This window comes from Mus musculus, chromosome X, assembly GCF_000001635.26.
Source record: "Mus musculus strain C57BL/6J chromosome X, GRCm38.p6 C57BL/6J".
NCBI lineage: Eukaryota > Metazoa > Chordata > Mammalia > Rodentia > Muridae > Mus > Mus musculus.
Window position 1 is genome coordinate 133606901 of NC_000086.7, and position 26430 is coordinate 133633330.

General features: G+C 37.0%; 1 protein-coding gene across 6 annotated transcripts in view; it reads right to left on the minus strand.

The window, feature by feature from the left end:
* Positions 1–26430, minus strand: part of Pcdh19 (protocadherin 19) — a 106185-nt gene that overhangs the window by 24041 nt on the left and 55714 nt on the right. For 2 of the 6 annotated variants that reach the window (NM_001105246.1, XM_006528556.4), the window contains 2 exons: positions 25995–26053; positions 18369–18538 (listed from right to left, as the gene is read on the minus strand). In NM_001105246.1, the coding sequence (NP_001098716.1) occupies positions 18369–18538; positions 25995–26053 (229 nt within the window). Of the gene's footprint in view, positions 1–18368; positions 18542–25994; positions 26054–26430 lie in introns of all 6 variants that reach the window. The other 4 variants (NM_001105245.1, XM_006528557.4, XM_006528559.4 and 1 more) reach the window with 3 other exon arrangements.

The window sequence follows — 26430 nt, forward strand, 5'->3', positions numbered from 1 at the left end:
ATCACTAGGAACAGTAACATAAACGCAGTTCTGAAAGATTGATAAAGCCCAGATACCATATGCATTAAGTGCCCAGAAGACTGCAAGGCCCCCAAGGTAAATTGGAGCAACTCTGGCCATGGAATTTTGATAGGTCTAACATCCAGGAAATGGGCTAGGAGTCCTGAACCAATGGCCAGTTAAGAAATCAAAGGCAAGAGCTAATCATTCCATTTTGAAAAAGGCAAAGGCAGCTGCCAAAGCATCAGAGGGGAAACAGCTGCGCTCTTCACTTAGGGGAAAGACCTAATTAAGTTGAAAATTGCGAACTATTCAGAAATGGTGAAGGAAGATGAGAACATGAATTGGAATGTATAGAAGAAAGAGGACCACTTACACAAAAATACACACATTTGACAACTAAACGCATGCAAACAAAAGCCAAAGAGGAGCAAGAATCTCGCAATGTTTAACACAACTTAAACTGACCAATTTTTACGCCATGTACCTCACAATATAATGGAAGGATTTTTATATACTAAAGCCTCAGAACTAAGAGTCAGACTTCCTGACACATCGTCTTCTTTAGAAACAGACAAAAGCTCAGCCTTAGAGTCCTCCAATAATGTTTTAGTGCTAGATAAACTACTATATGCTAAATAGAACTTTAGCAACAGTGAGCCCCTTTAAATCACTGCAGTCTGGACCCTGTAATATACATAAAGAATGGGGGTGGGCTCAAAGAGAGAAAAGTAGGTGCTGGAGATCATATAGGGACTTAGTGCAGATCCTGCATTTCAATCTATGTGCTTGAACAGGACTTTACCACCATCTCCACAACTACAATAGCAGCAAAAAAGCAAAGCAAAACAAAAAAATTAAAAACAAGCAATTAAAAATCAAAAAAAAAATACCCACAAATAGAAGGAGAAAGAATGCAATAATGACGATTTACAAATTCAAGATGACCGTTGTATATATTAACAATGTGAAAAAGTAATTTTACACTATCATTGAGAAATAGTCATTTTATAGTTAACAATATATACACTATCACACACAAATAAAGCCCAGCATGGCAGCCCATGCCTGTATTCATTGCTTAAAGTAGGCTGATACAAAACCATCCTGAGCTATAGAACAAGAACCTTTATCAACCAAAGCAAATCTAGAATGACTGTTCCTCAGGAAACCTGTACTCTAATAAGCCAGAAAGAAAGAAAGAAAGAAAGAAAGAAAGAAAGAAAGAAAGAAAGAAAGAAAGAAAGAAAGAAAGAAAGAAAGAAGGCCTAACCAAAAACGAGTCCAAATCAGAGGAAACAAGGAGAAACAGGAACTTAAGACTGATTTTATCAGACATTTGGCAGGAGTCAGGGTAGGTATATAGCAAAGGGAGCAAGAAACCAGCAAAGCTAGAGTAGGAAAGCAAGAAGATACAAGCTGTGATTCAACTGGCATACTGTGGAAAATCAGATTGCCAGAGACACAGATAACACAGCAGGCCAAATCAACATAAAATATAAGAAAGTGAAAAGCCAGGAACTATACAAATGCTAAAGCTGTAGATACACCTTGTCCTATCAAACATGCCCCTTGGGGTACGTAAAGCACACCCACTCTTTCCTTCATTTCATGGTAACAGTTCTTATGCCCTGATCTTTCTGGCATCAGTAAAGTTCTGCTGTATATTCCTGAAGCAAAATGTCCTCCAAACTGGAGGAGGCAATCCTTTGTACCAAAGATGAAAACTTCCTGCCAATCTAGGAGCCTTTGAGAATTCAAGTGGCAAAACAATACCCTGAAGTCACATATGTAGGAAGCAGAAACTTTCATTTAATCTGTGTTCTTTCTTCCAGTAAATCATTTCACAACTAGCATATCTAGAATAAGGGTATGAATGAGAACTTCCCTGGGGAATGAACCTTGATAGATGACTTATGTTGTTGAGTAGTACTTAGAGAATGGATTGATGTATACTTGCTCATTTGGGAACACCTTTGACCTATGTGGGAAACTGGAAGCAATAGTAAGGAAGCGAACTCTATCATCTGATGAAAGCCACAAAAATGTTCAATAAAGGATAAAGTATAACTAAATCAGAAAAAAATGAACAAAAAATTTCAATCTCATTGACTGTATCTCTGTTTCCTATAAAAGTAAAGTATATGGAGTTGTTCTTCAAAGGAAAGAACATAGAACAAAACTAATCTATAGATAGGATGCTTGGAGGAAGATCTAAACAAGAAATGACAAGGTAAAAGTGCAAAGGAGAGGGGAGGGAGAGACTTCAGTTAAAACAGCAGTGGCCCCATAGAAGAAAAGGCTTGGAGTATTAGTTTCAGAAGAACAGATGAACTGTAAGAGGTGAGACCTGCTAGGCAAGCAGGAGTTGTCTTAATCTTTAAGGAAAACAGAAGCAGTTAACAACTAGGAAGGAGGGAATGAACTGGCAATTAAGTCCATTGTACCCTTAAGACTTATTTGCTCCCTAATACCAGGGTTAAAATCCTCCACTTTGGTAGACCTTCGGTAGTTTTTAGTTTAACTGTATTTTTTTGATAGACAAGTAACCTGCTACTTCAGTTTAATTTTTACCCCAAGCTTTATGACATTGCCATTGAGCTGCTTCCAACAAATGAATGCCAAAGGGAGGAAATTAAGATGAAAGAACAATTACCCCTCAAAGCAAGCACACCATACCATCTGTTAACTTGAATATGGCACTCATTACAGACCCACTGGCAAATGGCTATGTGCTCAGGAATCTGAAAAGGTTGTGCCCTGAACCCAAAATCAGATAAAAGAAAGCTCAGCAGTGGAAGAGCTTTAACAATTATCAACCCCCTCTCTTTTCCTGCATTAGAAAAACACAGGCAAGCCATGAATTAGCGTGGAAAAAATCATGCACATAGGTACTGAAAGAAAGGATCAGGTAAAGAAGAAATCAGCACAGTCTGCTAGTCGAACAAAGCTACTCATAGCACTTCTATTTTGCCCATATTATAAAGTGGGAAGTAGTCATGGATAAGAGGAATGACTCATGAGGATTATTTTGGCAATTCTGTTTTGGTTATCTACTAAAGAATAGGTATTGGGTTAAATGTTTGCCATACACTACCATCTCATTCAATTCTCACCACCTAGCTCCCTGGCAAATTCTACCAATACCCTGCATTATACAGATGTAAAATCCAGGCAGACAAATAATATGTTTATAGTTACACAGCTATTAATCTGTGGGAATGTAATGAGAACCTGACCCCCCTGACTCTTAGGTCGACCAGTGCCCTCCTTGGTAAATGATATCACACTAAGAGATGAAAGCACTCAGGCCCACAGGACATGAAAGGGAAGGGCACAAGAGGGGGAGACAACCTAGCAATCTGATTCACAATTATAGTGTACCAACAAGAGGTGAGATACATATAAAGGTCACCATGGTTACTGATTCTACCCATCCTGCTCATCGCCCCACCTTACCAACATATAAGCTGAAAGTTTGAGAGGCCATTTAAGGCAGCATGGTAAACAAATGCTATAGTGTTTTCAAGTCCTTGCTCCCACTGAGTCACATGCTATAAAATTATTTCAAGGACTATTTTTTAATATTGTCCATATAGCATATAGATTTAGATTTTTAAGTCTAGGGAAGTTATGCACTTTCAGCTACATTTGTTAGAGGATGTCAAATTATAAAAGGAACTTGATTTTCACAATGAATCAGCCTTTTTAAAAACCATGGTGCTGACCCCTGCATTTTAATTTTCTTTGTGCATATCCTTAATTGTACACAGTTCTCTTTTGTTCCTCCTTCCATTTGCATATTGAGAAATGAAAATACATCATAAGGTACTTCACAGGCCAAAATACTTTATGCTGCAAAACTGCAGCCTGCTAGCTAGATTCAGTAGCTTGGAACCAGTAAGGGTGAGCCAGCTAACTGAAAGTTATACATGACAAGCAACTCTAAGAAAAGCAAGGGTAGAATTATTTTTTCATTTATCGTTTCATTGATATGAGTGGCTCTCCCCTAAGATTTTAAGAGCCTGTGGTTGAAGGTTTTCTTTTTTCAATCATTAACAAATTCACATTTTTTAACACTACAAAAAGGGGCAAAAAAATCCAGAGAAACATAAATCCCTATCATTTCTCAGATGACAGTATCCCCATAGACCTGCTGTGAGCTCATTCATATGGCAAGAAGATATGACCTTTCAGGTAGGAGCTGGGCATTTTTCAGTGCATTCTCAGAATAGAAAAAGAACAGAAGGGATTCTTTATATTCTTTATTTGTAGGGTGACTTTTTAGAGGAAAACTAGAAATGAAAAATGTATTTTCTTTTTATTTCTTTTGTGTGTGTGTGTGAAAATCTGACCATGATATACGAACAGCAATAATAGCAGAATCACAGCGATATCTGCCACTTATCAGCCTTTTAAGAGCAATGAGGCAAGAGTAATACAGAAGATCCTAGGGACTGAGCTGTGCATTGTTTGACCTAGGGAAGGCTAAGGAGAATCACCACTACCAAAAAAAAAAAAAAATCAAAACAAAACAAAACAGAGATTTGCTTACCTCACAAGGGTTCCAGAATCTATGTATTTTTATTTTAATTTTTATTTACATTAGCCCAGACTTCACTTCATATCATTCATGGATATCTTATAATCTCTTTATATCACAAGAGGGATGACTCACAAAAATGACTGGATAGGGAATGGAGCTTTCGAACATCTACACGTTTCATAGTAAGTAAATCAAATAACAACTATCAAGTGTTCTTTAGGACACTGATACCTCTAAGCAAACTTGTGAGGTTGCTTGGCCTCCCTTTTCTATGCATTTCCCATCCTCTAAGACTGTATTCAGTATCTAGAAAGTCATCCTCCCTGCAACTCTCCATAATCTCGTTTGGAACAATATCTAGTAAAATTCATTTACAACTTAATATGAATTTGAAGACATATAGTCACTGTTCTCCAGTGGGGTGCCTGAAATTTGAACTATCATCATGAAATGCAATGCCTTGGCCTCCGTTCAAAGGATCACAGATATGGCGTTTTGGATAATAGGGATGCTGAGATTAAACAGAAAGGAAAGGCTAGGTCACTGCCTCAATCTACTGTTTATGCTTCGGGTGCTTACTATTTGGCAGAAAATAGACAGTGAGTCATCTCATAACTACCTTGACAAGTAATTTCTGTCATTCATTTTGCAAATGAGAAAAAAGTGAGTGACTAAACTGAGGTCCTCGGTCATCAATTATCAAAGGTTAACATGGGACTTAGACGTGTCCTTTTCCAAAGTCTGTATTCTTTTATCCTATGCTGTGTGGCAAGACTGGTAATGTTGATCTTGAGTATTATGGAGTAGTATTAAAGTATTTGTATTTCATTAGAGCCAGCTCATAATGGCTACACCCTATATTTATAATGTACTGTGTACCTAGAAGACTCCAATGAGGAGCAGAATTCCCAGGCTTACCTATAAGGGTTACTTACATCAGGCATATGAAAGGATGTCTTGATTATATCTCATTATATCCCTGCCTATCTTAGTTTCAACCACAGATATGTGGAGCTTATGTCATTGCTCTCTCATCACCTCATTCTAATTTTCTGTACAATTCTCAGTCTACTGAGAGTCTATCTTTATTCCTCAGTTCAAATGGCTTTCATTGTTTGGATTTTTGTTTTTAATTCTATACTTGTCTACCACTTAGAATTGCTGTAAAGGATAAATAATATAGTATCCATTGCATATCACAAGGATTCCAAGATTCCAATGTTTCAATCCTTCTATATTAATGACAATGGACATTTAGGATGCCAGAACAACTCAATAATGCTACAGGTTCAACATTTGGTTCCATAGCTGAATTTCTGGTATGAGAATTTTAAGCTCTAAAGGATCCTAGATGTTGATTAATATTGTTCCCTTCAAAAATGTTCTCCTTTTCGAAATTATGTAAGATACTCTCTGACTTTGTAAATCTCATTTAAGAGACAGCTAATTTCTTACCTAGAGATTCAGTCCCACAGGATCTATAAATCATTTATTTTAGATAATTCTTAGAATACAAAAGAAAAAAAAAACACTACAAGTTGCTAGAGGATAAGCAAAAGGACAAAGTACAACGAGCTTCAAATGCTCACAATGATATTTCTTTAATGATAAAGTTATCCCCAAGTGTTTGGCTTACCAAACAGAGAGTGGAATGGGGAACTAACAGGGATAAAGACTACTGTTCCTCAACAGGGTGTGGTGGCTCACGCCTTTAATCCCAGCACTGGGGAGGCAGAGGCAGGCGGATTTCTGAGTTCGAGACCAGCCTGGTCTACAAAGTGAGTTCCAGGACAGCCAGGTCTACACAGAGAAACCCTGTCTCGGAAAAAAAAAAAAAAAGACTACTGTTCCCCAATCTAATTTATGGAAATGCAGCATTTTCAATAGTGGGCTGGACCATCTGACAACCTATCATTCTGAGTTAAGGAGCACTTGTTTGAAGATGTTTCCTCCTTCCAAAACTACAACACTGATCTTTGACTCATTATCACACAGGAAGCAAAACAGAATTTTAACTTTACTCAAAATTCAGTCCAAAACACTAGGTAGACAGACTCTAGCAAGCTTGCTGCAGCTACAGCCTGGTGATAGGACTTGCAGACCATCAACAGATACATGTGTGAATATAAGATGTAGACATGGTGCAAACAATCGTGGTCCACTTCCATACTATCATAATCTGGAAAACATTGTAAATTATATGACTACAGAACTTTTCTGGCATTTCACTTGCCAGAAAAATCCAGATCAATCACTCAAATGTTACTCAAATGGCCAGTCATTATCCTTCATAATGGGAAACACTATACTAACACAATCCGTAGAGTAAACTGTGTTTCTTTTAAAAAGTCTGGACAGACAATTTTAAGAGTTACTACTTGGCATCACAAAGCAAACACCAAAAGATAAATAGGAGATGATGATTTTGAAGTGTTGGTTTCTTGATGCCTGCTCTGGTAGTTCAGGCTGTTTCCAGACTCATTAGCTGAATAGAGTGATAAGCAGCTGAGTTCAGAAAGTGCTCACTTGCTGTGTTAGCAGACTAGTATGATTTGATGCAACTACCCTGGAGTTAACTAGGGCCCAATGGTAATGTTTTCTACAATTAAAAAAAAATCAAATGGAAGGTTGTTTTTCCATTAAATTTTAGCTTAAGTAAATTATAAATTTGAAAGTGTTTGTTGAAACTCAAGACAGGTACAATGAAACTGTCTACACTGACAGTCCTCACAGAGGCCTGGATATAGGTCTCTGAAATCTACTTGGTGCTTAGGCATTGTATTTCTGAGTTCTCATTTTGCCACTAAGCAAAATCACACACTATACAAAACTCACAGATAATCACACAACTGTTTTGAAATGTACCAAGAGTTTGATGAGCATTGAGTCCAGAGAAATAATTTGTACTTTGTGCTGCACTCTGGACTTTGTCATCAATTTGTATTCTGACATTAATACAGCTGTTCAACTGTTTTGTACATCAGTTTTTCTCCCAGAAAGAAAAAAATGGAACAGATATTTATATGCAGCATGTCTGTGGGATGCAATCAATGCTTGAATTAAAAGAACTAAATTTTCTGGCTAGTCATGGCAATAACAAAAGTTGCCTGAGTTTAAAATAATTTACTTTTGCATATCAGTAATAGTTCTCTTTCTATCACTAGCTCACCTTGGTTTATCACCAGGGTACGACCTGACTCTTAGAAGCTGAAGGCATTTTTTTTTTGTTTCAATAAGCTCATTTTTAAATTAAATTAAAATCAAAACCATTCTTTTGGTTCATCTCCCAGATTAAAGCTAACTGACAGCCTCATTAATGATTAAAAACAGCAGGTGGTGATAGCTTGGAACAGTTTGACCAGTCTAAATATCTTGGAACCTACATCTCTCCCCTTCTCTCTCTTTCCCATGTATTAAAATGGAAAGATTCTGTTGTTCACACAGGTTGGTAATTTTACAGACTGAAGAGCAGAAAGGAAAGCAAGTCGTCCAACATCTATTGAAGGGAAGAGAAGTATAGAGATTGAGAGAATGGCCACAGAGAAGTTGGAAAGTAGATTGCTGGCACAGAATTAGAATTTGCAAACTAATGCCTGGGAAGCTGCCTTGCTATAATCAATTAGGGCTACCAAGTTTTCCCAGGTAATTAGAGCAACGTATGCTTACAGATTTTCACTTAAAAGAAACAGCATTATAAATTATCCTTTCAGTCAAACCAGATTTCAATTATACTCCCACAAGACTTGGAGACTAGATTCTAGGCCACAGTTCAGAAAGCCACTAGGGCTTAGCCAGTTGGACTAAGAGCCCATAAACTATGTATAGGGCTCTAACTTCAACCAGGTGGAAATTTCTCCAGTTAAGTTGAGACAGGAATCCAAGTAGTCTCATTTGCTTTGAAGTGGGTTTTACTTAGATTAAAAACAACAAAACTTACAATTAAATCATGTCTATTATATATTTTTTATTTAGCAGCCTGCCTATTACCAAACCTTGTGAAGGGTAACAAAATAGAAGTATTGTTTCTGATTATAGGAACCCTTAAGAGACAGTCTCTCTAAAAGCCTTTCCAATGTGGCAGTGTGAATTCAGAGTTCGATTTCTGATAAACTCCTTTAGCACCTCGTGGATCCAGTGCCTTTCAAGTCACCTCTGCTACATGCCAGCTTGAACGCACTTCTAGGCACACAGTAGATTTCTGACCTTCCTATTTCTATATGATGTCCAGAGTTCATCACAAAACCTTAAATCTCCCACAATGTCCTTTTGAGTTTGTCACCAACACATAAGTGGCTGTCCTCAAAAGATATGCTTGATAACTCTAGAGACCATGTCATTAGCGATCTTCTGTTTTATTTATTTAATTTCTCTCTCTTGGGGGGTGTATTGCACACATGTGTGAGAACGGATGTGTGTGTACATGTGCATAAAAGCACAGAGACAAGAGAAGGGTTTCAGGTGCTCTGTGCATTGTTCCCTTGAGACGGAGTCTCCAAGTAAATCTTGAGTTTGGCTGGTAGCCAGTAAGCTTCAACCATTTTCTGAGTTTCTGCAACCTTCCACCACTGACAGTGATACAGGTTTGGGAAATCATACTCAAATTGTCAAATAGGTTCTGACGATTTAAACTCAGGCCACCATGCTTGAACCCAGTGTTCTTGCCTGTTGAGTCATCTTCCCGGCCCCTCACTGTGAAGAACAATTTTATATTCTATTCACTTAGCAGAATAATTGTTTTTTGAGATACTATTCTTCCAAGTTACAAAAAAAAGTGTCATTTCCACCCACCTTGAGTTTTAGAAGGTCATGTATGACCAACTTCTAGACTATTTAGGACCTCTGAAAACATCTCTGTAAGAGCCTGTTGATAGATAGTACCTTAACAAGCAACATTTCTCGTTGCCCCAGAGGCCAACTTAAACATTATCTGACCTGGTATTTGGTGCTGTTACTTTTTTTCTAAGCTGGAGATTTATTGTGAAGTCTTACATAAAGAAAAAGTGAAAATATTTCCTTGTAGAAAATGTACCTTTTTGGTGTGGCTATATCAAGTAGGCTTTCCCTGGCTCGATGTGTACTAGACACATGGTGAGGACAGTGATTGAAAACACCAGGGGAAAAAACTAATTCTTGATGACTGAAAAAAAGGTATGGCAAAAGAAAAGCCAACTTGCAAGTGCCCACATACTAAAAGATGCTGTATAATTCTGATAGTCTTTAAATTGCTTCTTAAACTGTTAGCATACTTAATTCCCCATATTTATTTCATAGTAAATGTACTAAAGGAGAAAGAATCAAAAAATACAACTATTTAAACACTGTGTTTAGACTCATGCTTCTCTGTCCTGGTGAGTGATAATGGTTCATAGTTATATGACTGTATACAGAAATAAGTTTAAATAAAAGGAGAGTTTTCAAAAGGATAATGATCATCCAATTTTAGAGCATCTTTGAAGTATGTGAAGCAGTCAGTAATATAGCCTCTTAGGCTATGGGTCACAATCCCATATAGAATCAAGTGACTGTAGAAAAAAATGACACCAGTTAAATATCTCTGGACATAGAGCAACCACAAATTAAGGTGAATCAGAGGCATGCCAATCTGAGGTGTTTCGGGCAATGCTAGTTCATGTTGAATCCTGCAATAGTATTGCAGCTCTGATTCTTACGGCACAAGATGTGTACTTTGCATTGTGCATACCATGGCACCACACACCATCAACTAACACTACCTGAAGCCTTGGTCAGAATATTGAATGGTAGAAAATTCCACGTTTATTGTGCTGTTGTTATAGAAAACAACAGGACTTTATCACACAAAACAAATGCTTTTATTATTTTTCTTCCATAATTCCTCTGTGAATATTAAATTAGTATATTTTGAATTATATTATCTTGGAATGCCTTATTTTAAAATGTGATGTTTGAGTTTCTGAGTTAAGTTTCATTTTAAAAAATTATAAAAGAATTCTGGCTTGGGATTAGAACATGATACTGAAGAATTCTGATACTTTTGTCATTTTGTGCTGTGCTTTTTATACAAAGCAGTGTTCTCTTCATTGATGGTTATAAAAATCATAGTATTTGTAAACTAAATTTAAAAAAAAATAAGTTTCTATGTCCTGCAGTATAAAATATCTATGCCGTATTTAACACTTTATGTAAAAATAAATAAGTAAACTCACGTGAAAATATTCTTCCATATTTAATAAATGGTAAAAGTATGTATATACAAAGATATATTTTTTAAAATAAAATTCGCTATGATTTCTTATTAGGAAATGATTTACTTATATACGTATTTGGTACACATATTTACTTCAAGTCCTTTAAACATTTTTACAGGAGAAATCAGTCAAGAGTAGAAAAAATTAAGAAGCCATCATTTTTACTTAGCTCTTACCTGCTACCCTAATGGCAGTATATCTATTAATCCTAGCCTACAGAACTTACTTTTTGCATGCAACATCTGGAAAAGATTCACCTAGCAAATCACCCAAAAAGAGCATAATTTTATCTAGCATATAATCTTGGGCTTCCTGCTATTTCTCCAATGGGATCCCATTTCACCAAAGTATCTTTTAAAATGCATTTTGCTTTCCAGTTCAAATAATCTTAATTGATTTCTTCACTGATCATATGGCCATCTATTCCATACTGGACCATTTATGCTACTGGTTCATAAACTCCTACAGACTCAAACTCTAAATTGTTCATTGTGCTCCCTCCTCTCTCTTTGAGCGCTTAAAAACATTGAAATTCATAGGGTAATCTAATCAAGATAGCTCATGGCATTCTCTGGATAAATAATGAATCTTTTATCTTAAGTGGTATTAATAGTAAATTTGCAAATCCAAATGACCTTGAGTAAGAAACAACTAAAACTTCCAAATGGATTACAAAAATACTGTGTGTAACACACACACACACACACACACACACACACACACACGGGGGGGGGGGTGTACTTCCCTATTTGAAAGAAGATAATCAGCTGGTTTTACTCCAAATGTCTTACATGAAGAAAAACTGATGAATAACTGCAGAAAAGTGAATAACTGCTAATGTCAAAGATATTTTACTAGTTACAACAACTTTCTAAGGAAATCAATGACTGCCTTAATAAAATATAAAGAATGCTTCATAGAAATCCTATTATCTAATACAACAGTGTAGTTGACAAAAAGATAAGCTCCACCTTTCACCTCTCTCCCTAGCTTCAAAGTTAAAAATAACTTTTTAACACAGAGAAAAATAAATATTTCTGGGCATCAGAAAAAAGTTGAAGTAAAGAACCTATCATCCTATGGTGAAATATAAGATGAATAGGAAATTCAACCTCAGAACAAGTATTTTTAAAAATGTTTCTGATATTGTTGTGCAAATTACATCAAGAGATATTTTTATAAAGTAATATCTTTTAGTATTTTGTATTGGCATAATATTAATAATTTTATTATTGAGTCATCTCAGTAGACCGTAAATAAGGCAAAGTAAAATCATGGTATTTTAGCAGGTCAGTAACATCAGAGTTAACACATTCATTTTTCAGAGCCATACACATGAACCCTCAAAAATATTGTTGAATGAGGAGTGGCAGATGGGTCAGTTAGTATATAGGCTTTTACAGTTCAATCTCCAGGACCCACATGGTAGAAAAAGAGAACCAATTTTCCCCAAGTTGTCCTCTGATATAAACATGTTTGTCAATGCTTTAACTTACTCTTTATCTTTCTCTCTCTTTCTCTCTCTCTCTCTCTCTCTCTCTCTCTCTCTCTCTCTCTCTCTCTCTCCCTCCCCCCTCTCTCTCTCTCACACACACATACACACACAGAGAGATAGACACACACCCACACACGTATACACAAATTAATAAATGTATTATTTTTTAATTTTTTGAATGAAGAATTAGTGTGTTTTATGTATGTCTTATGCCTACTTAATATTTAATACTAAAACACTATATACCACCTGGGACAACATTGTAAACCTGATTCTATGTTCAAGTAATTAAACATTTTAGTGTGTATATTTGTGATAAGATGAAGATATTTTTAAAAGTTTCTATATGAGCAAAACGAGGAAAGAAATAACCACATGAATTGCAAAACAGTATATCGAGCCTCAAAGATGCTAATTCAGGTCCAGGGGGATCTAATCAACCTCTTTGTTGAAGTAAAGATAAAACTTTTTGACAGCAAATGCTATTCTGATAAAATGGAATTTTCAATTACTCTATGAACATCTGGACAGAGATACAATTTCTGGAGCCCAGCAGCATACTGCTTTGCAATGTCACAAAATATCCTCCACTGGGAACTCCCTGTTTTGCCAAGAGATTAATTGAAATGAGTGTTTGGAAATTTAGTGAGGTGAAAGGTAAGTCAGGGGGATAGAAAAGGAGAAAGAGAAAGATGTCCAGTCATTGAATCCTAATTTCATTAAAAGACTAGAGAAAATGAAATTCCACGCTGTTGGTAGAGTGTTGAGTATAAACATCTTAATATACTTGTGGTTGACACTAGTCTATGTATAGAATGAAGACTATGGGACATTTTCATGGCAGTGGTGCAGCAGCGGTCACATTAGGTGCACACCAAGTTCTTCTGATCCATATCTTACACAGAAAATACGTTAAATAATATTTAGGTGATGAGCTTTGAAAATAAGTTAAGCAAAATGCAGAACTTAACACTTTGCTGTTAAAACTTCTTCCCTACAGGAAGTGAGAGTGGGTGGGTTGGTGAGCAAAGGAAGGGGGGAGGGGAGGGAAGTTTTCGGAGGGGAAACCAGGAAAAGGGATACCATTTGAAATGTAAATAAAGAAAATATCTAATAATAATAATAATACAAACCTTCTTCCCTAAATGAAGCAATGATTATCTGCTATTGGGTGTTCTTAGATGAGAAAGGCAGATCAACATCACTGATAACCATCACTGTAAGTTTCTGTGTATTGTTTCTATTTGATACCAATTAGTATGGGAAGGAAACCAACTCAGTGTTGGAGTGAACTTCAAATTAGGTGCATATTAGAGCAATTAGAGTCAGCTTTTGAGTAGATGAATTTATAATCAATAATTAAAATCATAAGTAAATTGAGTGTGATTTGAAACAAATTACTTGGAACTAGTGTGTAGTTCTAAGATATGATTCCCCATAAACTTTAGTTTCATATCTATATTATACATTTAAGCATAATGCAATATCCACATCACCATAAATGGCTTTGCAAAAGTAAAAATAAAAAAAAAATAAGAGGGAAGCAAGAGATCTACTAAGGCCAGCACTACTCGTCTCAGAGAAAAAAAATTGGCTAAGGAGAGATTCAATCTGCTAACATCCTCAATTATGCAACAAAATCAGGAGCCTCAGCCATCGCTTGCTACCCTATTGCCAATTTTAGGCATTAAAGGAGTCACTATTCTTCTCAGGAAAATGGTAAACTGACTGAATAAAATCAGGTAGGGAATGCATTGGTTAAGAGAGGAGCTAGAGAAAGTACCCAAGGAGCTAAAGGGAAATGCAACCCTATAGGTGGAACAACAACTAACCAGTACCCCTGAGCTCTTGTCTCTAGCTGCATATGTATCAGAAGATGGCCTACTCGACCATCACTGGAAAGAGAGGCCCATTGGACTTGCAAACTTTATATGCCCCAGTACAGGGGAACGCCAGGGCCAAAAAGGGGGAGTGGGTGGGTAGGGAAGTGGGGGTGGGTGGGTATGGACTTTTTGGCTAGCATTGGAAATGTAAATGAGGAAAATACCTAATAAAAATTTTAAAAAAGAGAGAGATGTGATGTCTAAGCTCAGCATTACATCACTCTAGTAGCCAAGTCAGAAAAGAAGCTTGCTAAATGTTGGTAACACTTGTTCTCAAGATGCTTTGAGACCAATTGAGAGATAATATTGTAAACTGTATATAGTGTGTCAAGAGGAAGCTTATGTTAAAGAACATCTTCTTTTCCAGGAAGTCACAATATCCACAGCACTGGGGAGAAGCCTACAGAAACCATATTAATTTATGGGCATGATGGATGGCAAATAAAAAGCTGGAGTTCTGTGGCAACCAGGGAATTAAGCTCAACAAGTTTACCCACCTACTGACCTGGTTTCAAACTTGTTAAGAGAGATGCCATGGTTTAGAGTGATGTAGAAAGCAGAGACTGTCTTTATCCCTGGCATTCTGACCCACATCACACATATGTTTTTCTGAAGTAAGAAATATACAATCCAAACTCTCCAGTGACTAAACATCTGGGTCTTCTCCTTTGAATTTGAAAGTCTTTTAAATAGTCTCCTTCCCTCACTGAACATAGGGATTCTAGAGTTTCTCTGAAAGTCTTTTAAATAGTCTCCTTCCCTCACTGAACATAGGAATTCTAGAGTTTCTCTGCCTAGGAGGACTCTCACAGAAAAGCTACTGAAAACTAAGACATTGGGCCTTTAATTCAAGACAGAAAACCCCTTGTCATTCACAGTGAGCATTCACATGCTACAGCAAAATTATCAAAACAAATACTGAAGGTATTTGAGGCAATTCAGTGAAGCCTAGGGCTCCAGTGTCTCTCCAAAGGAGCGGACCAAATATAATCTGCACCATCTTAAATACTGACAATACAATGAGATTATATAAGAAGCCACTTCGGCCAGCTCAAGGGAAAAAAATAATGGGTACATAAAAATCCTTTTCATTTTGACGGTCCTGGGATTTCCCATCAAATACGTGTTCCCACGTGTACAGAGAAAGGGACAGTGCTAATGTGGAAAGTAGACATTTCATAAATACCCACAGTTATGGTATCTAAGATGAGCCAAGCTCCTCCAATAGAATGGTATAAGACTTTATATCCTTTGTTGGTTGTATGTGGTGTGTTGTTACAATGGTTCTCACAAACAAAGAGAAGTATCAGATTCAGGGTTTTGTCTGAAGAGTTCAAGATCAGGATTATATGGTAAATTCTCCCAGGGAGTGACTTTCAACTAGTGAGCCTTAGCATAAAATAATATACACTTATGTGAATGCAGTTTTGAGACAATAAATACCATAAAATGTAAATGGTTGGAATCACTGATTGTTTTCTTGTTGTTGTTTTTCTTTCATTGTTTGGTTTGGGGTTTGGTTTAGACTTTTTTTTTCTCACATTATTTTGAGTACTAATAATCAACCCAAGTTAGCTTTCTGTAGTTCTTACAGAAAGCCTGAGATTGGCTTAGAATACACAGTTATGTATTAGTATAAAATCATAAGTAGTTGTTGGTATCATAAGGTAAAGACTGAGATTTAAACAAGAGGAGTACAATTTCTTTTGTCACTCAAACTCAAAAAGATCAACTCAAGTTTGGGTTCAGAAAGCCCCCAAGGCCTAGCAAACACAGAAGTGGATGCTCACAGTCAGCTATTGGATGGATCACAGGGCCCCCAATGGAGGAGCTAGAGAAAGTACCCAAGGAGCTAAAGGGATCTGCAACCCTATAGGTGGAACAACATTATGAACTAATCAGTACCCCTGGGAGCTTGTGTCTCTAGCTCCATACGTATCAGAAGATGACCTAGTCGGCTATCAGTGGAAAGAGAGGCCCATTGGTCTTGCAAACTTTATATGCCTCAATACAGGGGAACGCCAGGGCCAAGAGTGGGAACGGGGGGGGGGGAGGAGATAGGGGGAGAGGGTTTGGAGGACTTATGGGGTAGCATTGGAAATGTAAATGAAGAAAATACCTAATTAATAAAAATAATGAAAAAATGAAATTATGCCCCTAATGAAGGAGCTAGAGAAAGTACCCAAGGAGCTAAAGGGGTCTGCAACCCTATAGGAGGAACAACAATATGAACTAACTAGTACCCCCCAGAGCTGTGTCTTCTGCTGCATAGGTAGCAGAGGATGGCCTAGTCGGCTATCATTGGGAGGAGAGGCCCTTGTTCTTGTGAAGATCATATGCCCCAGTAAATGGGAATGCCAGGGCCAGGAAGCGGGAGTGGGTGGGTCGGGGAGCAGGGTGGGGGGAAGTGTATAAGGGGCTTTGGGGATAGCGTTTGAAATGTAAATGAAGAAAATATCTAATAAAAATGCCTAAAAAATGAAACTATCAGCTTGTAAACCAAATATACAAAAAAATAAAGATGTTGCCAAAATGCTATAACAAAGGAAAATGTGACTACATGCATGTGTGTGTGTGACATCATCAATGTTGATGTAAGAGGGTCTTTGGATGCTGTCACGTTCATTTTCTCATATTCTTGCCATTATTCAGTCTACATTTGTAAGAAACACTCAGAGCATCTAGCTGCAACCCACTGATAGTGTTTTCCTAGAGAAATGTGACAAAAAATTAAAACAGATGTTGGTCTAGCCAGGCATAAAGTGAGAATCAATTACGGTGATTTTCTTTCCTGAAGTAATTTCATTTTAGAGAGCATCTAAGAGAAAACCTTTCATATCTAAATGAAGAAAGCCTTTCTTTGAGATACACATGAGTAGGAAATGATACATATCTGTCTGCATCCTCTGAGAATTAAATTGCCTCTGTTTCAGCTATATAAATGTTTAATTTTTTTTCATCCTTAGTCATATAGTAAGGTTTCCCGGAAAGTATATTATCTCTGCAGATGTCACCACTTGCCAATTAAGGAAAGAAGCAGGGTACAATTGGAAGTGACCTCTCTATATTACAGACTTTGACACGTGAATCTCCTGAGGAGGAATGGATTAGACAATTTAATAGAATTTACACTGGCTAATTTTTCTCCATGAAAAACATTTTGTTTTGTGAATCGGGCATTTTTTGGATTCATTTAGAAAACCAAAACAAAAGAGTTTAATGATGTTTACAGTCAAATGAGACAGCTGAAAAGCAGCACGGAATCACCAGATTTTGTTTTCTCATCTTTAAGACTTTTAGCAGTAGGGCTTCCAGCTGAGCATGAGACTAGCTTTTCTCAAGACATAGCCAAGCATTCTGAAGCTTCACTCAGCCTAAACACCAAATTGAATTCATACGTCTTAATTGGAAAAGACAGGCTGGTTGCATACCATGTTTACATCAGTTAAAATATTGAAAATGACATTTTGTGCCCAAGTCGATATGAACAAGCTGCCTCAGCTAAACTCTGCTAGTGTTTTAATACCCTGCTTTCTGCCTAGCACAGTTTTAAAGAGCATGTCTTCCTAAAAGTACTTGTATATGGGTTCATAAAAACAGACTCTCTTCGTACATGAGGATGTGGCTCCTTACATGTGCTTTGAGACTCGTTTCACAATAATGGAAGGGTTTGCATTGAGTCAGGCACATTATCTTAGCCTCCCCTGTAAGCAGTGACATAGATTTCTGCAGTAGCTCTGTGGCTTTGGAATAGCAACCCTGTGGGCAAAATGTAAAGTCTAGCGCTTTGTATCCTCAGAAAAGACTACATGATCTGTGAGCAGAGAACAGTCTCTAGGGGAAGTTAACCAGACTAGTAAAGAAAGAAACCCCACCTCTCTGGTCTCATTGGAGCTATGTTCTATGCAATTTAATTGATCAGCTGAATCCATGCACTATAGCATAAACAGTCATTTATTCCTGGTGAGAAAGCATCTGCTTACTTCCTATGTGTTCAGTGCAGATATTATTAAAGAGAATGAGGATGCAGTCAGCTTATAAAATGCCCCAACGTTATACAAGGAGGTAGATGTTGTACATCTCAAAACTCTCTAGATGCTGCTAACAGGTGAACAAACTAATAACATATGCTAGGCAGTAAAGTAGGACAACGAATCTAGAAAGAATCTGGGTTCCTTGGAGCACATAGTTTCAACTTAAAATGGTCCAGCCCTTACCATGGTCAGGCATCTGAGATCCCATGGAAGTCACACTGGTGTTCAGGACATCATTCACAGCAGTATCGCAGTACAGGCTCCTCTGGACATCATGCTCACTGTCAGTCTGGTCACTCTCCTCATGCCCACTATCCTTCAGGCTGTTGCCCTCTAGGTCCTTGAAGGTGGAGCTGCTGGGTTGAAGAAAGTATGTTAATTTACAACTGTGATAGATCTGGCTTTTAAAATCTTTCCTAGCCAGGATGATGTCAGCTCTGTAAGAAGGCCAGCAGTGGCTAGACTGTCCAAAAGGGTAGAAATATGAAGAAGAGACATTTCTGTTAGAAGATAATAGAATTTAACAATAAAAAGTTCTCAATATTGGATGCTGATACAGCTAATATGTTCATTTGCTTATTTTTAGTGCTTCACCGCAGGCAAGGTGGCTGGAGGTTGAAATCTAAAAACATTTCTAAAGAATATCACAATTTTGGTTTTTTTTTCCCATTCTTATACAATTAAAGTCAAATAGAAATAGTTAATGTTTTCTGAGAAATTACTGTTCATGAGTTACTGTTTTAAGAAATCAACATTAACTTTCTAAGTCATATTGGCTGTATAAAGAAAAGATGCTAATAATATTCTTATTTATACATGAGACAACAGTTTTTTAGACGTTAAATAACTTGCACAAGGTCACACTGATGACAAACAAAACAAAACAAAACAATTGCAGCACATCTAAGACCAAACTCGGCTTGTGAAATGTCAGTGGTTAAAATTGTTTCTCTAGAGATAACTACTAATCATCAACTATAAAAAGCAAAAAAATGGCAGAAACTGAGGTAGTGTGATTAAAATTAAAAGGATGATCAGGGTTGAAGAAAACCAGGTCAGTCTCCTGCTTCTTTGATTGCTTAGAGTCTCATTCTGTACCACAGGTTGACCAGGACCTTGATATGAAGTCAACATTGGCCTTTGAAGTTGTGGTAAGTCCCTTCTTCAGGCTTCTCCTGCATCTTGGTATTACAAGCCTAAAATATCACATCTGGCTCCCCTGTCAGTTTTGAGTAAAAATGGCGGAGGGACCAATTCAAAGAAAAGGATGACTGGCTGTAGCTGAGGAAATCATTGGTGCACAGAATGGGTTTGGTCTAATTTTATGTGTCTATTTGACTGGGCAAAGGGCGATCCAGGTAGCTAGTTACGCCTTATTTCAGAATGTGTCTTTGAATGTGTTAGCTGAAGAGATTAGCATTTAGATTGAAGAACTGAGTAAAGCATGTATCTTTCCCCAATGTTGGTAGGATTCATCCAATCCATTGAAGACGTCCTGAAAAGAACAATAAGCAAAAGGTTGAATATCCTTACTACTTGAACTGGGACATCAATATTCTCCCATATTCAGAACTCCTCATTTTCAGGCTTCCAGGCTTAGACTGGAATCTCTACAACTGGTTTTCTAATTCTCAGGCTTTCAAATTATACCATCGGCTGCTCTAGCCTTCTAGTTTATTGGTGACCAAGAACAAAATTTCTGAAAACTCCACAACTACATGAATCAATGTTTTGAACTTTGAACATTCACAGGCCTGCCTCTCAGAGACATTAAAAAGTTCACTGCATGTGGTGAGAGCTATGCCATGGACCAATGACACTCTGTCACTCTGCACATTTGTCCTAGAGGAAGCCTATAAAATTAACACATGACCAACCTAAGTGTTGGATGCTTGGTGACATAAACATAAAAACTGAAAGATCAAGGGAGAAGTAACTGGGAAGCCATTGTTTTAAGAAAATGAGGAATCTGGTGATGTAATGCACTGCCTTGTTACATAATTATTCCAGAAAATATATCTGAGCATCAAAGTCATTAAAATCCAAATCACTCAACAGGCCAGTTTACTCAGCTCCTCCAAATTAAGTCACAGAGATAGCTCAGTCCAATCAACCTACCAGGATGTAAGTATTTAAGAAAATCCTATAATTCTTTCATGGTCAAAAAGACCAATTGGAAACTCATTGCTTAAAGATTTTTTTTTTTATCATTCCTAGCTTCATGGCACAGATTCTATGGTTTGCTATATATACTAATCCAAAATTTAAATAGATTCAAAGTTTATAATTTAGAAATAAAAATTGACCCTGCCTACAGGCACTCATAATACCTCAAGAGAGAACCAATGACCGGCCTGCATTTTATTACAGACTGTTCCATTTTTATGATAAATATTAGCTTTCAACCTCTATTATCTGGTTGTGAAACATAATGAAAAGTTCTTTAAATCTTTAGCACAAAAGCTGCCATATTAAGCCAAAGAACTCAAGGCTAAATTGAATGCATTTCAGTAGTTGCCAAAATTTGCTTGAGTTATATGATAGTGAATGAAATAGTCTAAAGGCAAATGTAATTGGCCATCCCTTAGAGTAGTGCTTCTTAATCTTGGTACTATTGAATTTTTAGGTCACATAATTCTTTGTTGTGTACATCCTGTGCATTATGAGATGTTTAATGGGTCTTTTGGCCTTTGCCCATTAGTTATCAGTGATGACCACCACAAAGTTCAACAATGAAAAATCTCTCCAGGGAGACACTGCAAATCACCCTCGGTTGAGAACAACTGTTCTACGTTCTTTCACCAGTATGCATATAACATGGCGGGCAGAAAAAAAGCACCACAGATGAAGTCATTAGGGCAAGTGATAACCTGTAATCTGTCACTTTGTGGCACATCTAATCCTTGACTTCCTTGCCTTGATAAATGTACTTGATAAAATCTCCCTCCCAAGACCATCCTGAAGACTCAGTCAGATAACTTTGCATGAAAAGCCAGACAGAAATAGATGTCCAAAGAAATTAAAATTATTTAATATGACCACTATTATGTATTATAATGTTTCATTCACATTACAATTAAATAATATAGCCATGGTATTCTATGGGATTGTTATAAGAATTATATATTTATTTAATGAATATTCCTATCTTCTGTAAACACTTGTCAGCCACTGTCCATTATGCCACTTCTCCTAAAATTGAGAAACAGAAAAATATATCTCCTGTCAAATATATATCTTTGCTTTATTGAATGATAAAAACTATATGACCTGATGCACTTCAATTTGGCTTGGCTTCTCAAAAGCTTCAAGGTAAGCATAATGTTTAATTGCACTGAGTTATCGCCCTGGAAGCTGGTGATCTCTATCTCACGTCTCCTAATTGGTTTTAAATCTGCCTTTTTAAAATTTTGTCATCCATTTTATATGCATCAGAATGCTGCAATGTACCTCGGGGCTTCTCGGGAGGGGGGCTTCCAGGTAAAAATAGAAAATATTAAGACTGGGAAAGATTAGCTACTATTATCTAAGGATCTGCTGATGTGAGCAACAGAAGAAAAATCACAAAGGTATAGCCACTACCCCTTCAAACCTCAGGATAGTTAACTCATTTAAAGATCAGTTTGCCCATCTGACAAACTAAGTACCGCTTACTGTGATCTTGTAGGGACATTTAGTGGCTTAATGAATGGATTTGTGTAAGGCAGTTTAAGAACCAGTGAGCAAGAAGCTGCAAACAGTAAAACAGCCTGGTAAATGGCTACTCACCCAAAACAAATAACAATTTATGCCCTGGCATAAAAATGCTGATTTCACTTGCTTTATTACCTGTGTACCTCTTGGGAGATGAGACACTTGTAAAACAACTTTTGTGGGACAATAAATTAGAGGCATCTGTTTTCAATGGTATTGTAAATGCAAATGTTTCTATTACTGCTCTGGTGGCCAGCAGAGGGACAAGCTCATCTTAAAACCCCTAGAGCAGAGTTCTACACACGTGTTTGATGAAAGAACATTATACTAATACTATCCTGTATGTGTCCTTTAAAATATTACTTTTGCAAAAGACAGAAGAATCTGAAAGGATACAGGTCAAGTCTCCAATAGGTGATCCCACATACCTAGAGAATGTCATTTATGACTAAGAAGAGTCAAAAAGTGTATTGTAACTGGCTTTAATGAAGTATGATTCAGAGAGTGTTCCAGACTACTAATGACTAATTTAACAGGTGTCACTAATCACCTGTTAAATATATGTTAATATTTGGAACTTCTCTAAAGATGGAGCAACAGACTGCCTTTACTGATGCATACTATTGTTCAGAAATTGCTGCTTTAAAAGAAAAATTTTAGTGGAAAAAAATAATGTTTCCTTCTGTTCCTTTCTCCTATTTATCTGAAAACCATGTACCAAGTACTGACCACATACATGGTGCCACGTCAGATGCTACAGAACTCCGGTTCTATTTTGGTAGTAAAGAAAACCACCACGCATAGCTTAGAAGCCAGGGTTCATTTTCTTTTCTAAACTGCTTCTGATGTGTTGCTCAATTACCGTTGTGTTTTCTTTGAGCTACAGCCTCATGCTTGACTTGCTATGGCTCCAAAAGCACGCCAGGAGTTGATATTAGCCAGCAGTTCGGAGAACAGGCTTGAGGAGAGAACGTTGCAGCTGTGGAGAAAAGTAGCACAGCTGGCCTGTCTTACTTTGAGGAGATAGCAGGGATCCAAACATAGTGGTACTAAGATCCAGCCAGAAAAAAAAAAAAAAACAAACAAAAAAAAAACCGCAACTCGCTTAGTTTGCTAATCTAGGTTTCCCTCAGAAACCAACTTGGGTATATCCTCAGATTACAGATAATGTTTCAGAAAAATATTAAACTTCAGGGATAGCATTGTAAGTGCGAATGTTTCTATTACTGCTCTGGTGGCCAGCAGAGGGACAAGCTCATCTTAAAACCCCTAGAACGAGGTTTTGGAGATGTAATGTTAGAAAACTGTGGGGAGTGCTCGCTTCAGCAGCACAGAGTCAGAAAACTATGGGGAATATGCCATAGACCTTCTTTGTCCCTTCTAACCTATTCTTCATGGCTTTTCAATGTTAAGTCGTGTCTATGAAACATTTTCCTCTTTGGATTTCCATTGGGATTGCCCTCATGGATGCTAAAACAGAAATTTTGACAATGGGAGAAGATTGCTGTTAAGGTTCTAACTGTCCTATGGAATCACCCTATTTACCAAAACCCTCAACTGACCAGAAGGTATTATTACTCCTCCTCCCATGTTTCTCCAAATGAGTCTTTTCTGTAGTATTTTCAACTCCTTTGTCCTTATACCAGAAGAATGAAATGCATCTTGCCCCATCTATTTTGTTATTTCATATAGGAACCATGACTTCTACAAAAAAAAAGGACCAGAGAAAGCCAGTGCTCAGCTAGCAAATATAGACAGGAGCAAAAGAATAAAAAGTACCTATGTATAAAGAGTCTGGCCAGGAAAGCCCAAGACAACATTACAAGAAATGTCTTTGGATAACTTGAAAGAAAATGTAAGATGAGAAAGATGTATAGAAAAACAAATTGTAAGAACTAGGCTGACCTTGGCTTGACATTTTAGAAATTCTGAGATTTCCTAATAAAATTAAGACTGAGGACAGGATTTGGAATTTCCTGTCCAGGAAATTTTTTTCCAAACAAACATGGGACTTAAACATCTTGGTGGACAGTTAGTGACTTTTCCCATGGCTTGATTCCCTTGGGATCAGTGTTACTATTAGTCACCACTGTGGTTTCCTACCAATTTTACACTTGTAGCAGTTATTCTGCAGCAAAGGCTAGCACACCAACATCCTGTTTCTTTCTGGGTATTGGAATTTGTTTAAATGCAACTGACCCCATAAAAACCTTCATGGTTTCCCAAAACAATCACAGTTCTATTAAAAAGAAACTGACAAAAATGTGTGTGTGTGTGTGTGTGTGTGTGTGTGTGTGTGTGTGTGTGTTTCCTATTAATCAGGTGGTCACTGGTAAATAAACTACTGTTTATTAGGGCCACATCTAGAAATAGATCCTCCAGGAGCCCATTGAGCTCCAGGATGCAGTCTTTGTGCACATGTGTGTATAAAATACATGTAAAGTAATTAATCAAAATCAGAGGTTTCCAATGAGACTCAAAGCTGCTGTGGAAATCCATGTATCTCCAAAGCTAAATGCTTTAACATAAGTCTTTATCTCATAAGTCAGCCTTGTAAGTTGGATATTTGAAGCTGATCTAAGATTTGCAGGTCCCCAGGAGTCTTAGCTTTCTAGTAGGCTATGAAAATCGGGCTTGTATTATCAGTTTAACCTAGTCAGAGAATTTCCAGGTACCCAGAATGACTAGCTCCAGAGACCTGTAAGGATCAACCAAGCCACTGTTTTTACCAGTTCAAAAAAGAAGCTTTGAAAATAACAGTCCTGAAGCAGAAAACAAAGCAGTCTTCCTGCAGAGCCCCTCTAACAAGTACATATAAAGAGGCTTTTTCGTTCTTCCTAAAAAAAAAAAAAAACTACTTAGACAATTTTCCTTGCCTTACCTTTTGTTCAGGGAATTCTTCCCAACAATGCCCAAATTTTCAAAATCATACTATGACAGTAATACAAGTGTAACCATTTCTAAGATGCCTAATGATCATCACTGAAGGCCACAAGCTATCCCAAGCCAATACAGATATAGCTACGATAGTTATAGGGGTTAGTGCTACATCATAAATTAAATTAGATTTGAGTTTGAGTTTCTTGTACCACGAGAAAGGATTTTGTTTTCCATTTGAATCCCATTCTTACAGTGATAGAAATTTATGGGATTACAGCCAGCAAAATAATAGAATTTTCCGATCTTCTCCACTGCAGCTCTAATATACTGTTTGCTTGTCTGCTTTATTGCTATTATTTTAACAAACAAACTCAATGTTCAATTTTAGCTGCAGAATATCCACTGGACCATTCAAAGGGCTATTTACATGAAACAGCAATAAAGGCATCATCTGAATGGTCAAGTGATGTGCTACTTTTAGACATGGCATTCTCTCCTTTGCTTAGTTCTGCCTCTTTAGAGGGTTTCCTGATCTCTTTTTTTCTCCCCATTTTAAGAATTTAGGGCACATTATATCAATGGAATCTTCTCAGTATTCAACTCTACTCTGTACTCACAATATAGCTAAGTTGTAACCAACCAATCATACAATTTTCAGATTTCATCTAAAACACTTCAAAGTGTCTTGACAAGTATTAAATTAGAAAATTTTCTTTTCCTCTCTCATCTAAAAAGCATTATAAAAAATATTTCATCTGTCATTTAAGTATCTTTTAAATTTTCATAACTGTCAAAATAATAACAATTGCAGAGCATACTACAAACTTCACAGGAGAAAAAAAGTTGAGGCCACCTATTATTTAAACTGGGTAGCAACAAAAATTTAAATATCAGTTTGATTTTGAAAGTTTTCTGATCTTTCTTATATTAATTCCAAAATTACAAGTAAAATATCTCACATCATCCCAATTTCATTTTTAATTTTGCATATAGTTTGATGGAAATAAATATGATGCAAGGCCATCTCTTTGTGTGATATAACTAACAGTGATCCTTGCTTTCTCTATTTTCTCTAAATTTCGCACACTTCCTAGCAAAGTGCATAGGCATTTGTCACAACATCTAAAAGGACATAGGTCTTAAGAATTAATGTTTTGGGTATATATATATATATATATATATATATATATATAAAATCAAGCTCTGAAGTAGGAATGTGAAAGCAAACCAACCTACCTTTTGATTAAATGGGCACGGCTATTCACGTAGTTAGAGTCAAAAGAATAGTTTTCAGTCTGCAATGAGAAAGAAAAAGGTTAAAAATGACTCATAATAAGAGGCCAAGTGTTCTTCTTAAAAGGGTTGTTTTTTTGTTTTTTGTTTTTATTGTGCTAAAAACAATGAATAAACCCAAAGCAAAGCCGTAGTTGGGCAGCAGTTTGATGAACGCCTTCTTTGGGGGTCCTCAAGTTCCCTCCAAAAGAAGCAACCTATTCTTGGAGGCCGGGGTGGAATTGATATAAACATTCTCTAGAATATGGCTGGCTACTGACCATGTAACCACTTAGAGAGAAGAGAAAGTATGACTCACAATCATTACAGAAACTAATTGCTTCCCATTCCCCAGTGGAGACCATTTTATGCTCATCAAATTGACTATAAGTTCAAAGGT